General features: G+C 38.4%; 1 protein-coding gene across 1 annotated transcript in view; it reads left to right on the top strand.

Annotated features, from left to right (window-relative positions):
• The window catches only part of LOC148646745 (NACHT, LRR and PYD domains-containing protein 3-like), a 2,700,574-nt gene that overhangs the window by 2,325,825 nt on the left and 357,132 nt on the right, over positions 1–17,617 (top strand). Inside the window, exon 19 of the mRNA XM_088608537.1 lies at positions 10,358–10,531. Within this exon, the coding sequence (XP_088464663.1) occupies positions 10,358–10,531 (174 nt within the window). The remainder of the gene's footprint in view (positions 1–10,357; positions 10,532–17,617) is intronic.

Below are 17,617 nucleotides of genomic sequence, written 5' to 3'. Positions count from 1 at the left end.
ATATGTGTAATATATTTTTTTTGTTATATATATGTTTGTGTTTGTTTAAAGAAATTAAATATTAGCAAGTAACACTAAAGTTTAACAAAAGCAACAGCTCAAGGAAAAGCTAAACTTAAAATATCTATGAAGGTGTTTGAGTGGGAACCTGTGTCAATGTTAATTCCACACTGTAAAGCAAAAAGAAGAAACTGCTAGTCACATGAAGAAGAGCCAACAGCCATAACGTCATGTTTCTTATTTTTAATTTCCAGTGTGGAATTCACCTTTGTCACGTAGCAGTTCCTTCAGGGCCCTATGCGGACGACGCAATCCAGAATAGTGAAGATACACGAGGAAGAAAGTCATGCAGGAAAGGGTCAGGATACAGGGGGGCATGTCCAAGGTGAGCTGGTGTCCTGGGAAAGTGAGTCCGGGCGAACAAACAAAGCCAAAGTCCAAACGGGAAATCCAAACGGGAGAGTCCAAAGTCCAAAGCCAGGAGATCCATCCAGGGGTTAAAACCATGAGCCGGGTCGGGACTGGCGGGGCAGGGGATCAGAAACAGAAAGTTAAAACCATAATGGAGCCAGACGCAGCAGGATCCCGGGCTCTCACGATGCGGAAATCAATGAGGAACCAGGAGTGAAGTCCGCGTCTGGCTTTTAATGGGGAGCAGGAATAGGGAACAGGTGCAGACAATGGGAGTGAACAAGGAAGGGTTGGAGCGCCCTTAAGAGGAGGGGTTAGCGATCGTGACAACCTTTACTTGTTCCTGTAAATGTTGAGTGTTTTGGAAAGTCCCCACAAAACAGCCTTCATAGTGATGAAAATGAAACTGACTGAGCTGCTTTCTAGCTTTTGGAGTATCAAATTCTATATTTAATGTCTCTCCTTCGGAAGAACAATAAATTTGCTTCAGACACTAAGTCTTCATTACAACATAGATCTCCAGGGGTGCAGAACACTGTCTGTGGATCAGACCAAGTGGAAGGACATTGCTGTCCTATGAGGACCAACAGTCAAATTGTGTTACAGCTATACAAAAACACAAAAACCCAGATGGCTGCACAATGGAACTGTAGTGTCACATGACATCTGAAAATTACTGTTCAACAGATATTTATGAGAAATATACAGTTATTCAATTCAATTCAATTTATTTTAATATAGCGCCATTCACAACAAGGTTGCCCCAAGCTGCTTAACAATGCAATTGATGATACATTTTGTTGATACAGAACAGAAGACCAGAAGACAACGGTCCAAGGTCAATTGGTTGCCCAACCCCATTGGGCATGCTAATATTATATAATTAAAAAAAGGAAGTGATGAGGGTATTAATCCATCCATCCATCATGTCTTCTGTGTGTTAGTACAGATCTCTGTAGACCAGTAAATTCCTCCTAAATGATAGCTTAGTGTTTGTCAAGATCAAAATAAAATAAAAAAAACATCAAATCTTAGTTTTGATGAGAACGTCATGATAGTTTCGCAAGGATGTGAACTTTGAACGTTTTGTGATATTTAGAAATACCAACAAATCCAATAAAGGGTCGATAATATTTGTTATCAGTAATAACGACAGTAGTAGCAGTTTGAAATTATTAATTGTTATTAATAAATGACTTAGCTTCGAACATGTTGTGATATTTAGAAATATAAAAAATGTCAATATAGTTTCCATAATATTTGCTATTTTAGTTTTTTTTAAAAAAAATTTTTAAAAAGAAATCTCAGAGTGATAGCTGGGTTTAAACACCCATGCTAACACATACAAGACACACGCTTATGCCATTATGCCACAGACATAATCACATACGCAGGAGTGAAACTGAAGCAGACATATCCAAAGAAAGTGTACTACTGTGATAATTTGAGCTACAGTACATTAATATAATTATATTGTTCTTAATTTCTTTACATATGTGTTTCCATATTATATTCCTATTAATCAAATTCTAAAAGTATACTTTTGTTTACTGCGATAACGAGTGTATTCGCTGAAAAGGTAAAAACATTATAACTTTTTACAAAGTATATAAACTTAATATAGTCAGAAGGAGCATGTAAGAACGTTTCCAAAATAACCACATTTAAGACTTTGATGCTTAAAATGTTTAGGAAGAAAGTGGAATAGTGGTGTGTATTTTTTCTTTAAACTACCAATACCAGTACGCTGGGCAAACGTTCCAAGGTCAAATTCTTCCAGCACGGGGGTACCTTTAAAGCGGAGACGACGGCACCGAAATTTTTTGGCGCGCCCTCTCTTTAAAGCCCTGGCCAAATATGAAGACAGTACGTACAGTTATAATTCAAACGGAATTAAAAACTACACATCCCAGTAACCATGGTGGTGCTTGTGATCATTGCGTTTAACCAACGAAACAGGGTGAAAAATCAGTCACATGACTTTGGGGCAGAGTTTCGAAAGCTTAACCTATCAGCAACAAAGCGAAATTTACACGATAGGCTACCTCAAACTGTCAGTTACACGACTGTGTATGTCACTTAAGCCACTCCTATTTGGCATTTTAGTTATGGAGGCGCCCCCCCCCCCCCCTCTCTGGGTGCCTGATTTGCCGCCATCTTTTCGTGTCCAAATCGCAGTAGCTACGCGTACGAAATAAAGTTCATCCCAGCTACAAAACATATATATTTTTGTGGTAAGAGGGAGCAAAACATCAGTATTTACTGCTATTAATTAGTCTACGATTTATAGTTGAAATCTGAGCCTAAATATAAAGTTAAAATCTCGACAAAGCAATGTAGGAAATACAGAGAAAATAAATCCTTTCTGACATCTAAAATCAGTTTCGATCAAGGTCTCTAAAACGAACAAGAAAAAGAGGATTTTCGGAGGGCAATTACGCTGTATTTATATAGAATAAGTGATTTATGAGCAATCTAATTTCTTGTTCGTTTAAAACAGTGAAATGTCAGCTGCAAAAGATCGCACCAGAAACAGCACTCTCTCTGCCTGTCATAGACGTTCAGGAAAGGCTGAATGAAGTCATGGTGATCAATAATAACAGTTGTAGGACAAGAAACAAAAGATAGTGAAAACTTAAGATTTTTAAGGCTAAAACTCAAATTCATTCTACAAATTAAGGCAAATGAAAATTCAGGACGTTAAAGTGCTAGAGGTGTAAAAAAATACAAAAATGCACATGAGCAAAAAGTTTTAGAAATGGAGCAAACAGAATAAAAGCCATGCCTATAGTGCAGAAGAGGGATGCAGGAACACTTGCTTAGATATACAAAAAAAATCACAAAAAGGTGTATGTTACAAAAGAACATGTAAACATGTACATCAATTTCCCTTCGCGATCAATAGTCTTATCTATAAACATGAAACAGAGTGAGGAATCAGAAATTAGCATGCATAAAAAACAGCAATTCTGTCAGTGAGCCCTAAATGAATTAATAGCAACTATGGTTTCATGGAGGGCTTCTCAGATAGTTGGGCATTTAGGTAAACTGCCAGGTGAAAGGACTTGTAAACATATTTTGTTAAAGCAAGTCAGTTTTTTCCGCAACACATAAAAGACATTTTTCCAAGAAAGTTTAGCCTTTGTCACTAATGAAACCACTAAATAAAGACATAAATATAGAAATCTTAAGATTTGTTTTATTTAATGTTGGTAGCAGGATGAACTGTCAGGTTGAGCTAAGTGTATATTTTGTCGCAGAGTTGCTATAAGATGTTAACAGTGAAAAGGGTATTTAGAAATGAGTTATTTCAAGATGAAAATTTTCAGAATAATTGCAAATCTAGCAGGATAGAGAAAGCACAGAAAACTGGCAGTTAGATTGATCAGATTAGTATGAAAAGTCATTTAGCAAAGGGAATGAGAAGAGTGACAAACTAGTATACTTTAGATCTTTTTTTCTGAACCAGGGAAAATCTGATCATGTTTCCCTATAACAATAATAAAAAACTTTATTTTATATATTACCATTAAAGGTGGCATCTCAAAGCAATACAGTAGATGTAAAAACAGATAAAAGGACCACAGATTACAAAGTAAATACATATAAGAAAGACAAGCAGTTAGAGGTGCTACCAAAATTAGAAAATGAAGCAGATACAGACACTAAGTCTTCTGAAAAGAAAGGTTCTGAGGTTAGATTTAAATGCACTCAGGGTACGTGACTGATATCACTGGGAATACAAATTGAGAGCTCTGGGGTGCAGCTAGAGAAGACCCTGTCACCCACAGAATGTAGATGTTCTTGAGGACAGCTAGAAGACCAGAGTCAGACGGACAAAGGTGGGGGAGTAGACAGATAATAAGCCATATACTGTAGGTACAGAATGAGGATGAGGAATTTGAAGTTGACTCGAAACCTGATAGGTAACCAGTGCAAGGACTTGAAAACAGGTGTAATGCATCCCTGATAGGATTCTCGCAGTCATATTCTGAACATATTGAAGATTGCTCAGTGTGGATTTAATTTCCCCAGTGAACAGGATGTGCATTTATTAATTCTAGGAAAAAAAAGCCTTTTTTAATTTCTCTAGTTCTTAGTTTCTCTAGTTCCCTTTAAAATAAACTATTATCCCACAATGCAGAGTATTAAATGGCCAGTATTTACACATGATATTTGTGATTTAAAGAAATTAACACAAGCAGCTTTTGGGGATTTAAGTGTTGGCTGAGTTATTGCTGGATAAAAGACTAGAGATGTTGGTAAGAAGAAGATAATTTTGGGAAAGCTAAGGAATACACTGATAACAAGAACACTTTCTAATGGGGTTAGGCATACTTTTGATGAAGATGATGAAGTTAACAGACTGTATGTTTACATAGATACTGAAATGAGGATTGTATTTTAGATTTTGTGCAGTTACTAGTATTGAACTGTGTGTTGGATGCACATGAATTGAAGGAATGGGCAAACATAGCTGATGCGGATCCACAGAGACAGCATATTAAGATGTTTATAATTAGAGGTAATTTGTTTAAATAACTAGGTATGGATACTGATGTGCAAGAGAGGTGAAAAGGCCAGCACTATAAAATATTTTATTCTCAGTGAGATGCTGCCATTTCATAGTGGGTTTCTAACACTGTGTATAGTTCCATCTATTTCTAATCTCTTTATCCAGTACAGAGGATTTGGAGCCTATCCCAGTAAGCAACGGACACAAGGCAGAATACACCCTGGACATAGCGCCAGTCCATCACAGGACAGACAGACACAAACACACACATACCAGGGCCAGTTTTCCCATAAACCAATTAACTTACCAGTATGTTTTGGAGTGCGAGAGGGAGTCATATCACACATATGGAGAAAAACCATGTAACCCAGAGAGAACATGCAAACCCCACACACACAGGATGGCAGGAATTGAATCTAGGACCCCAGTGCTCCAAGATAATAATAATAATAATAATAATAAACTTTATTTTATATAGCGCCTTTAAAGGTGGCTTCTCAAAGCGCTTTACAGGATGACAATAACAATAAATAAGAAGACTACAACAATAAATAAGAAAATTTCACAAGACAGGACACAATTATAATTACAACAATACAACAATAACAATAGAGGAGACCGTGGAAGATGGTATTAAGAAGAGCAGAGGGGTGAAGAATGGAACCAGTTAAGTAAAGGCTTTACTGAAGAAGAAGGTTTTGAGTCTGGATTTGAAGGAGTTTAGAGAAAGTGACTCTCTAATATCCTTGGGCAAAGAGTTCCAGAGCTTGGGGGCATAGCAGGAGAAGGCCCTGTCGCCCATACAATGTAGACGGGCTTGGGGGACAGTAAGGAGGGCAGAATTTGAAGAGCGGAGGTTGCGAGGTGGGGAGTAGGGCGATAAAAGTTCAGACAGGTATTGAGGTGCCAAGCCATGTAAAGCCTTGTAGGTGAGCATGAGGATTTTAAAGTCTACGCGGAATTTGACCGGAAGCCAGTGCAAGGACTCCAGGATAGGAGTAATGTGAACACTTGTACTAGACCTGGTCAGGATTCTGGCTGCTGAATTTTGGACATACTGCAGCTTGTTCAGAGTAGATTTAGATACACCAGGGAGCAGAGCATTGCAGTAGTCAATTCGGGAGAATACAAATATGTTGATCAGCTTTTCAGCCACAGTTAATGATAGCATAGGGCGTAGTCTTGCGATATTTCTAAGGTGAAAAAAAGATGTTTTGACAGTATGCTGTACATGTGGGTCGAATGTTAAGCCAGAATCGAATATAACCCCAAGGTTTTTCAATTTTGATTGAAGCTCTAGTACAGAGCCATCTACAGACAGGGTTACAGGACTGGCTTTACGAAGTTGATGGGGGGTACCAATAAGCATGACTTCAGTCTTGTCACAGTTAAGATGAAGGAAGTTTTGAGTCATCCAAATTTTTATGTCAGAGATGCAATTAGATAGAATAGAGACAGCCACGTCAGTGTCGGGTTTGGTACGGATGTATATTTGAGTATCGTCAGCGTAAAAATGAAAGCTGAGGCCATGTGATCTTAAAAGCTGACCAAGTGGGAACATGTAAATGCTGAAGAGCAAGGGGCCCAGTATTGAGCCCTGGGGGACACCAGACTTGACAAGACCGATTTCAGACCTGTACCCATTGAGAGAGACAAAGTGACAGCGATCTGTGAGGTAAGACTTAAACCATTTGAGGGCAGTGTCAGAGACTCCAAACACAGTCTCGAGACGAGAAAGCAAGATGTTATGGTCAACAGTGTCAAAGGCAGCACTGAGATCAAGAAGGATGAGTATGGAAAGAGAACCAGAATCAGAAGCTATTAGGAGATCGTTGGTGACTTTGACTAGGGCGGTTTCTGTGCTGTGAAGTTGACGGAAGCCAGATTGGAGGGGTTCGAAAAGGTTGTTTGTCAAGAGGTGGTTATGTAACTGAAGTGTGACAGCACGTTCTAGAATTTTAGAGAGAAAGGGTAAGTTGGAGATGGGGCGAAAGTTGTTAAGATTGTCGAGAGCCATGTTAGGCTTCTTTGGCACTGGGGTAATAGCAGCAGTTTTGAGGACCGTTGGTACAATGCCGGTTCTCAAGGATTCATGTATTATATTGAGGACAATGGGACAGAGAGAAGAGAAACAGGACTGGAATAAAGTGGTGGGAATGGGATCTAAAATAGATGTGGTGGGTTTCATGCGCGTAACTAGTTTGTTTAGGGATGCTGAGTCAAGAAGAGAGAAGCTGGAGAGACGGGAACCAGAGAAGTTGGATGAGGAGGGAGGAGGTGTGGAAATTATATCCGTAGTGGAGAGAATGTGATGCCGGATGTTGTCAATCTTAGAACTAAAGAAATCTAAGAATGTGTTGCAAAGTTGTGATGAGGCAGGTAATGTGGTGGGGCAGTTTGGCTTGAGCAGTCTGTTGATGGTGGAGAAAAGATGTCTGGGATTGTTTTGGTGATTTTCAATGATTTTCTCAAGATAGCAATGATAACCACTTTGCCACCATTATAAATGGATGGATATCTTAGTTATCTTTCTAGTTCACAGGTTTGCATGCATAATTTAATTTTGAAAGGCGCTGAGACATCAGGTACTACTGTTGTATTTATGAAAAAGAAACAAAACAAAAAGCATACTAACAACTGTGCCATCCTACTCCTTAGTTAATACAATTAGTTAATACAATTATTTATAAACAGTTAACATTGTTTGCAAAATATTTTGAATTATATTTAACCCTATTTCTTCTTTAGTTTTGTATTTAACTTATTATATGATAGTCAGATTTAATGTATATTTGAACAATGAAAATATATTTTTACAAGATGCGGGGGAAAGTGCAACAACTTATTACAGTGCTAAATGTAATATTATTGATTGCTAATAGTTTATGCTAACACCTAACTTTCTTAATTAGGTGTAATTAAAACAGTGAACTAAGTGTAACATACCATTCAGAAATACAATCGAGAATAGTTTTGTGGTGTTTGTATGGATGAAACGTTTCTAAAATGTATAACGTAACAAAATTAAAGACGATTAAATTCTGTAATCTTTCCAATTGTAATGTCATTAGACAGAACAAGAAGTTTCTGCTTTGTCTAAGGATGGTATCACAAAGTAGTCTAGGTGGTGAGAAAGCTGTGCTTAATGATAATTAAGTGACTTAAAAGTAAAAAGAGATGCTTCATATTGCTTGATTAATTTTAAAAACTAAGTTATAAATGCAGACGCGATTGCTGCCATAAGTGCTCCAGGCAGTAGAACGTTCGTTCTGTACTGCTGCGCTCCGCGCCTCCTCCCTCTCTCAGTGCCGCGCCCCTCTCTGACGGAGCGCAGTGGGCGGTACGCTATTTTCAGAGCCTCTGATTGGGAAAAAAAGACCTGCTGATGAGTTTCACACAACAGGAAGAGAAAAGAATGGGATTTTTTCTCTTCGAAACGTGTGTTGTCTTTATGAAATTCGTGTATTTTAAACGTTTAATTAAGAAGTAAAAACCTTACAGCGTACATAGAGATTCTGAGCTGATCACGAGGAAGAAAAATCACAAATTTTCCGCGCATAAAAAGTGGTTTTTAACTCTCGAAACCCATTTTTATAGGTTTTAAAGTCGTGCAATGTCTAAGTTAAGCAGGAACACATCATTATATCTCATTTTTTATTTCTTTTTAAAAAAAATAAAAATCGTTTGCCCAGCCTAATTGAATTTTAGAAAATTGACTTTTAAAGAATGACAATCAAACTCCATTGTTTTGTACCCAATTACAGTGTGGTGCCTAGTGGAAAGACATATTAAAATCAGACTACATGGGGCTCACACTGTCCAGTTTTTCATCAAAACTTGTATTTTATCTGATGGATGCCCGTTTCTTTTTCTTCAATTCTTGAATAAGGGAAATAACATTTGCATCTGCCATTGTTAGGGATAATATACAACATTTTTCATTCTTTGTTACTTCCCTCTGCTGTGTGTTTTTATGGGGTTACCTGGGACATGGAGCTCTGGGTCACCCCTTATGTAAGATAATAGATGCAGGGGACACAGCTTAGTGAATAGTGTCCTAATGTTACTCTTTGTTACTTAGATCCTGATTTAAATCCTTAAGGATCTATAACAGCTGGAAATTGATGTGTCTCTCATGGATACACTTCTCATTGGACACTATTTGGAATTATCTAAATTTTGGTTTGAGAAATCCCAATCACCAGTTGATCCTTTTTAACTTAATTCCTAGGACACATCTATTGTGGTGACTCGGAGCAGAGGGTGCCATCTCCCTGAAAGGGACCAGCCGGAGGGCATGTGAGAGGTGAGCTCAGTGAGTCCAGGAATCTGTGACAGTATTAAGCGAATGAGGCACAAGCATTCAAAAGGGGGAATACTGAGAGACTTTGTTTTGGTATGGCCTCATTGTTAGGCATGACCACCTTTCCGGTTCTAGCCTGTCTAGTTGTTTTTTTAGTCAGGTAGTTTGTCGGGGGGGGGGGTCTTTTCTTTGTCTTTCCCCTCCCAATTGGAATACAAATGTGCACCTCTGCCTCCCTGTGTTTTTTGGTATAATACAGTTTATTTGTTTTCTCAAACATAATTGCTTCTCTCTCACCCATTATAATAGTAAATTTAACAGAACTAATGTGCAGTACTCTATTGACAATGGAATCCAACTGTATCAATATTAATGGTATTCAAGTGAAATGTAGAGATGGATCCCAAGTCTAAAGATTTCCCCTGTGGCAGACAAAGTCTGAGGCAGAATTCTGGTTCATACAGACTCGCTCTCTCTTGACCTGCTGTTTTGTACTGAAGTTCAGTTTCCTGACTCGTACAAAGTGGATGCAGTCACACGGTCGATTCCTCTGCCAGATTTTGATTGAGATTGTTTATTCGTTCACATTTTGATTATGTGTTGTTATAGTTATAATCTTGTTTGTTTTTGTTTAAATGATTTATTTTCTTCAAAAGAGAATATTGTTTTCCTCAACACATCTAAAAATAGCAATCAAAATCTCCAGTTCTCTAACTCCAATGTTGTTAATTTACATTTTGTATTAATTTCACCATGTGAAGAATAACAACCAAAGCTATAACTTTAACAAGACACCATAAAATGTGAAGCAATTTCTATTATGGCTAAAAGTCAGTCTCTTATTCTATTTTCCTAGTCCAACCATTGTAGCTCTGTGTGTCTCCCTGTTTCCCACTGTCTCTCTTGCTGACAGTTTTTTCTAATCTTTCTTCTTCCTTCTGGAATCCAGAATTTGTAGCAGCTCAAAAGATGTTATCTTCATCATCCTCATCCATGGATACTCTGCGATGATAATGACATGATGTTGTATATTACTGCTGAGCTGGGTGTTGGAGTGAAGACTTGGAAAGAAGGATGTGGATGAGCCGTGCAGATGTTCAGCTGTGCTCCTGTCTTTTTGTCTGCAGGATGTGTGGATGTGAACTAACAGAGAGATGTTGTGAAGATCTGGCCTCTGTTCTTCAGTCTCAACACTCCAGTCTGAGAGAGCTGGATCTGAGTGTCAATAACCTGGGGCATTCAGGAGTGAAACTGCTGTCTGCAGCTCGGAGGGATCCCAACTGTAAATTAACAACTCTGAAGTAAGTGAACACTGGTGATTTTTTATTGTTTTATTTAGATATGTTAAGACTCAAAACATTCTGTTTTTCACATGCATCAAAAAGTAACACCTAGAAAATACAAAACAAAAAATAAGGGTGACATATAGAAAACAGTTTTTTGTTTCATTTTATACAAGTTCTTGTCTGTGGATTCTTTGTAAACATATGATTACTTAGAGTCTCAAAACACATTTTGTTTAAATATATACTGTATATGTAGATGATTTTTAATTCTATAGGTAATTTTCTTCTTGAAATTTCAATCATTTCTTCCAGATGTGAACACTAGGTCTGTGCAGCTTTAACCAGTTTCTAGTGATTCTCTCCAGGAAGTTGAATTATTGGATTTATGCAGATTTGAGATTCCTCAGTTGCTATGGGAGTGCCAGCCTTTCCTTCCATTTGAATCTTACCCTTATCTCTTATATTCCTCCTTTTTTCTAATAAATAGGAAGTAGCTATGGAAGTGAGTAAGGTTTGCAATATTTATCAATTTGTTTACCTCTAATCTTTGAATCTCTTTTGAATCTGGGGGGCTGTCTGTATGGAGTTTGTACAGTATTTTCTCTCCACGTTTGTGTGGTGCTACAGTTTCCTACCACAGTCTACAGACATTCTGGTAGATTAATAAGCTTCTGTGAAATCTGGCCCTGGTGTAAGTGTTTTACCCTGTGATGGATTGACATCCTGTCCAGGTTTCATTCCTGCCTTGTGCCCAGTGATTCCTGGAATAGGCTCTGGGTTACTGTGACCCTGTATTGGATAATTGTTTATTTACGGTGATGTTGATGGGATTCAAATGCTATGCTGCCTTCTTTGTATATTAACAGAGAGTATAAACCATTCCTGATTTATATGGTTTAAAGTCAGGGTTCTGTTCTGTATGTCTCAAACCCTCAAAATGACTATTCCCTTCTTTAGTTTTTTTCACATTACAAATGATTTTATATGTGTTTAATTTATTAACATTGTAGCAATATCTTATTTTCATAATACCTTGAATTAAATTAGCTATAAAAGGTAATGTTTTAAGTTAGATGGATACTTCTTCATCATTTTGCTGAGGAGCTGCCATTCATCCAAGCTGTTAAAGCTTTAAGTTAAACACAGCATTAACATTTTGAAATCGGTCTGAAATCGGTCTTGTCAAGTCTGGTGTCCCCCAGGGCTCAATACTGGGCCCCTTGCTCTTCAGCATTTACATGTTCCCACTTGGTCAGCTTTTAAGATCACATGGCCTCAGCTTTCATTTTTACGCTGACGATACTCAAATATACATCCATACCAAACCCGACACTGACGTGGCTGTCTCTATTCTATCTAACTGCATCTCTGACATAAAAATTTGGATGACTCAAAACTTCCTTCATCTTAACTGTGACAAGACTGAGGTCATGCTTATTGGTACCCCCCATCAACTTCGTAAAGCCAGTCCTGTAACCCTGTCTGTAGATGGCTCTGTACTAGAGCTTCAATCAAAATTGAAAAACCTTGGGGTTATATTCGATTCTGGCTTAACATTCGACCCACATGTACAGCATACTGTCAAAACATCTTTTTTTCACCTTAGAAATATCGCAAGACTACGCCCTATGCTATCATTAACTGTGGCTGAAAAGCTGATCAACACATTTGTATTCTCCCGAATTGACTACTGCAATGCTCTGCTCCCTGGTGTATCTAAATCTACTCTGAACAAGCTGCAGTATGTCCAAAATTCAGCAGCCAGAATCCTGACCAGGTCTAGTACAAGTGTTCACATTACTCCTATCCTCGAGTCCTTGCACTGGCTTCCGGTCAAATTCCGCGTAGACTTTAAAATCCTCATGCTCACCTACAAGGCTTTACATGGCTTGGCACCTCAATACCTGTCTGAACTTTTATCGCCCTACTCCCCACCTCGCAACCTCCGCTCTTCAAATTCTGCTCTCCTTACTGTCCCCCAAGCACGTCTACATTGTATGGGCGACAGGGCCTTCTCCTGCTATGCCCCCAAGCTCTGGAACTCTTTGCCCAAGGATATTAGAGAGTCACCTTCTCTAAACTCCTTCAAATCCAGACTCAAAACCTTCTTCTTCAGAAAAGCCTTTACTTAACTGGTTCCATTCTTCACCCCTCTGCTCTTCTAAATACCATCTTCCACGGTCTCCTCTATCTTTATTGTTGTATTGTTGTAATTATAATTGTGTCCTGTCTTGTGAAATTTTCTTATTTATTGTTTAGTCTTCTTATTTATTGTTATTGTCATCCTGTAAAGCGCTTTGAGAAGCCACCTTTAAAGGCGCTATATAAAATAAAGTTTATTATTATTATTATTATTAACATTTTAAACAACTAAGATTACATTGCTTATATTCCAGTGCTTTGAGTGACTTCACATCTATGCATTGTAGAAATACCAGAAAGATTTATCATATATCACATCCGTTTTTCTACCATAGCTGGGGCACTGTCAGTCGTCACAGAAAATATTTCATTTGTGTCATTTCCTCTTTCCTCAAAATGATTAATGATTAATAAGCATCTAAGCTACAGTACATCTTCCCCTGTAGTAGTTCCATACATGGGTTCCACGTCAGTCACAGTATCTCACAAGAATTGATAATGGTGGTACATTGTTTATATACACACACTCATGATGTACAACACAAAAAGAAGAAGCCATAAAACGCGCCAAACGGAGCTACAGAGTGCGGCTTGAAACGCAGTGCGCTGACACCCGGAGGCTGTGGCAGGGATTACAGTCAATCACAGGCTACAAGGGCTGCAGCCAGGAGATTGACACAAACAACGCATCCCTGCCTGACGAGCTGAACCACTTCTATGCCCGCTTTGATGCTCTGAACACGGGCACTGCTGAGAAGACCCCAAGTGTGCAGGGCGAGTTTGTTCTGAAAATCTCAGAGCAGGACGTGCAGAAGACTCTGAGCAGGGTGAAAATCCGTAAGGCTGCAGGGCCTGATGGGATACCACCTCGCGTCCTGAGGACATGTGCAGCCCAGCTGACCACAGTGTTTACAGACATCTTTAACTCCTCCCTGTCACAGTCCATGGTCCCCACCTGCTTTAAAAAAAACACTATTGTTCCAACCCCCAAAAAGACAAAAGTGACATGCCTGAATGATTACCGCCCAGTAGCATTAACATCTGTGGTGATGAAATGCCTGGAGAAGCTGGTGTTGTCACACATCAACTCCTCCATCACAGAGTCCCTGGACCCCCTGCAGTTCGCCTACCAGAACAACAGATCAGTGGATGATGCTGTCTCCCTGGCTCTGCATACAGCCTTGGAACACCTGGACACTAAGAACTCGTATGTGAGAATGCTGTTTGTGGACTACAGTTCAGCATTCAATTCCATCATACCCAGTCAACTGTTGACAAAGCTCAGGGGATTAGGTCTGTGCAACTCTGTCTGCAACTGGCTGCTGGACTTTCTTATCGTGAGACCACAGATGGTGCGGATAGGCAATAAAACATCAACACCACTCACCCTGAGCACTGGAACCCCACAAGGCTGCTGTCTGAGTCCAAGGTTGTACTCCCTATTTACTCACGACTGCACAGCAAGACACAGCAACAACCGCATCATCAAGTTTGCCGATGACACCACTATAATAGGACTGATCAGTGATGATGACGAGTCCACTTACAGGAATGAAGTTGTACAGCTGCATAGGTGGTGTCATAGCAATAACCTGGACTTGAACATAAAGAAAACGAAAGAGCTAATAGTGGACTTTTGGAGACACAGGCCACACACTCACAGCCCACTCAGTATTGATGGAACGGAAGTGGAAACAGTCACCAGCTTTAGGTTTTTGGGAATTCACATCTCTAAAGATCTAACCTGGACTGTGAACACTGACTCTATCATGAAGAAGGCTCAGCAGCGCCTTTATTTCTTGAGGTGCCTCAAGCGATGGGGGATGCCAATACATGTGTTGGTGAACTTCTACCGCTGCACTATCGAGAGCGTCCTCACCAACGGGATCACCGAGTGGTATTTGCAACACCTCTTCGCGAGAAAGAAAGGCACTGCAGAGAATGGTCAATATGGCCCAGAAGATCATCGGCTGCGGTCTCACCGAGATTAAACAGCTCTATGAGGACCGCTGCCGTGGTAGAATTCTGGCCATCACAGAGGACAGTCACCACCCCGGGCATGAGCTCTTCACCCCACTGCCCTCAGGCAAGAGATATAAGAGCATACGGACACTTACCACTAGATTCTTCAATAGCTTCTATCCACAAGCAGTGAGACTGGCGAACACATTTAGCCATCCCCCTCGGACCACACCTACACCATCACCATCTACCTCATTGTAATTTATTTATTGTACGTCTCCAGTCAGTGTTTACACGTCTGTATTGTTTACATTCAAACTGTCTGCATGTTTACTTGCACATTGTCTATTGTTTGTACATTGTCTTGATGCACTGTTTGCACTTTGTTTTGTTTTTTACACTTGTTTTACAATCGAGAGACTTTCTGTAAGTAAGAAATCCATTGTACCAGTACCGGTTACATATGGCAGTAAAGTTCAAGTTCAAAATACTTTTACACCTTTTAAATGCCAATGTTTGTTGTTTGTTTACATTTTCAGCCATTCCACTTACAGAGGCAGCCATTCAAAATGCACGGTACAATCCCGTACCCTGAAAAATTATCTACAGTTCACGGCGCCATACCGCAGTACATGATTGACTGGCCGAAATGACCGACAGGTGGCACTTGTGGTGCATTTGTTGTTAGTGAAACGATTGCTTTATTTAATCTCTTTACTGTGCATGTTTAAATCTGCTTAATATTGAATATTAATATGGAATTTTACAACTAAAGGGAAATTTTAGTAGCTGAGTATAAAAAGAAGAGGAATATAACGCATCTGAAGGTCATAAATGATATTAATTTAGGAACATAAACGTATTATGTAAAATGTATATGGCTGTTCTTGGTAGTTTAAATACAAAAATACACACCAGTATTCCACTTCTCCTTAAGCATTTTAAGCATCAAAGTCTTTCATTCGGTTAAATACTGTGGTTATTTTGGAAAGTTTTTACTTGCTCCTTGTGACTATATTAAGTTTATATACGTGATAAAGAGTTATAATGTTTTAACCTTTTCTATGTATGTTTGCGCTCGTTATCGCAGTAAAAAAACACATACTTTTTAGAGTTTGATTAATAGGGAATATAATATGGAATCGCGTATCTAAAGAAATGAATAACAATATATTTATATTCATATAGCTTAAATTATCACAGTAGTACACCTTCTTTGTAAACATCTGCATCGATTTGACTCGTTCCTCCGTGATTACTTGGAATCTTTTTGCCTGCCCTGTTATAGTTCAGTTATAGCTTAAGGTGCCAAGCGGTGTATTGGTGAAATGGATTAGGTATTTCACTTACATGTTGGAGATCAGGGTTTCACACCCAGCTCTCCACATGAGTTTTCTTTTAACAAATAAACATTTCTATGAAAAACTAAAATAGTAAATATTAACAACACTATTGAATTTGTTGATATCTCTACGTATCACAACATGTTCAAAGTTAAGTGAGTTAAGTGACTAACCTTTTCTATGAATACTTGTGCTCGTTATCTCAGTAAAAAACCTCATACTTTTTAGAATCCGCTATATAGGGAATATAATATGGAATTGCTTATCTAAAGAAATTAATAATGATATTAATTTATGGATCTAAATATAAGTATTTATATAGCTGGTAGTATTACTGTAATCCGCTTTCTTTGGAAACACATTTTATTTTTAATTTGACTCATTCACGCATGATGCAGTATTATGTACACTATATTAACATTTTTTTGTATATATATTATAACATATTCAATGTTAAGTTATATTGATAATGAAATAAAAACGTGAATTAGCAAACGTGATTACTGTCAACCGTTCAAGCCTTCAAGCCTTAAAATGAAATTGTATATATTGTAATTAGAATAAAGAATAACAAAGCAGTATTAAAAATACCACTGAAACTATAATAATGTGTCTGGTCATTATTAACAGTATTAATTTAATAATAATAATTTCAAGCTTCTTGTATCTTTTTCAGAGTCATTTTCTTCTTTGGTTTTCATAAGCTTCGCTTATTAAAATACCTATTTATGAGACACGATGTTTCAGATGTCAATAACTTTGTGAACAATGACACAGAGCCTGCAACCTACAGGCGATTTGTGAAAAAATTCAAAGCTTTTATTTAACAACTTTATTTAAATTTCTGACTGTTTTGTTATATTTTATATACATCTAAATAAAGTCAGGCGTCAGGTGCATAAACTATTAGTAATCAATCATTTGTATTAAAATTCACACTGTGATAAATTATCTTGTAAAACATAATTTTTTAAGGCTGTGTTCAAAAATACCTTAAATCTGACTATAGAAAAAAACAGGGTTCACTTTTTCTCTGTTTCTCCCTATTCTCTTTCACCCGCTGCAATTCGGACACAGAATAATTAAAAATGGGAACAGGTGAGGCAGGCAGAGGGAAGGGGGAGGCATCTTCCACCTCTATGACTAAAGAAAGTGTCAAAGAGAAATGGATTGAGAGACATACAGAGCCGAAAAAGTTTGGTGCGGTCTTCTCTGCTTTAAAGGTACACTCCTTGAGGATGAATTTTCACCTCGAACATTTGCCCACCACCACAACACACAGAACCAAACTGAATACAAAATGTAAGAATAGCAATTACAAACATTAAAGAAATACATACTTGCTTGTTAGTGTTATACTGTACAGTGTATTAAAACACTCTAAGGTCACTACACTGCCCACTAAACCTCTTTCCCACAATTTCACGGGGGCAAGGTCATGTAGCTGATTCACAGCTAGATACAATTTGATCTTGCAAAAATTCCGATTCTGTATTTGTCAACATATTTACTAAAACTATCCATCTCAGTAATCTCGCTGTGTTAGTCTCACTGTACGCCCCAGTGCTTACCCAATGTTCACACTTTGTTCAAAATGTTTTGCAATGTCACATGCACCAGGGGGGAAGGAAAAGTGCCCGCGGTCATTTTTTTC

Source organism: Lepisosteus platostomus, chromosome 16, assembly GCF_059453375.1.
Source record: "Lepisosteus platostomus isolate fLepPlt1 chromosome 16, fLepPlt1.hap1, whole genome shotgun sequence".
Lineage (NCBI taxonomy): Eukaryota > Metazoa > Chordata > Actinopteri > Semionotiformes > Lepisosteidae > Lepisosteus > Lepisosteus platostomus.
Note: the sequence above shows the minus strand (reverse complement) of the source record. Positions and strands in the feature narration are given on the sequence as shown.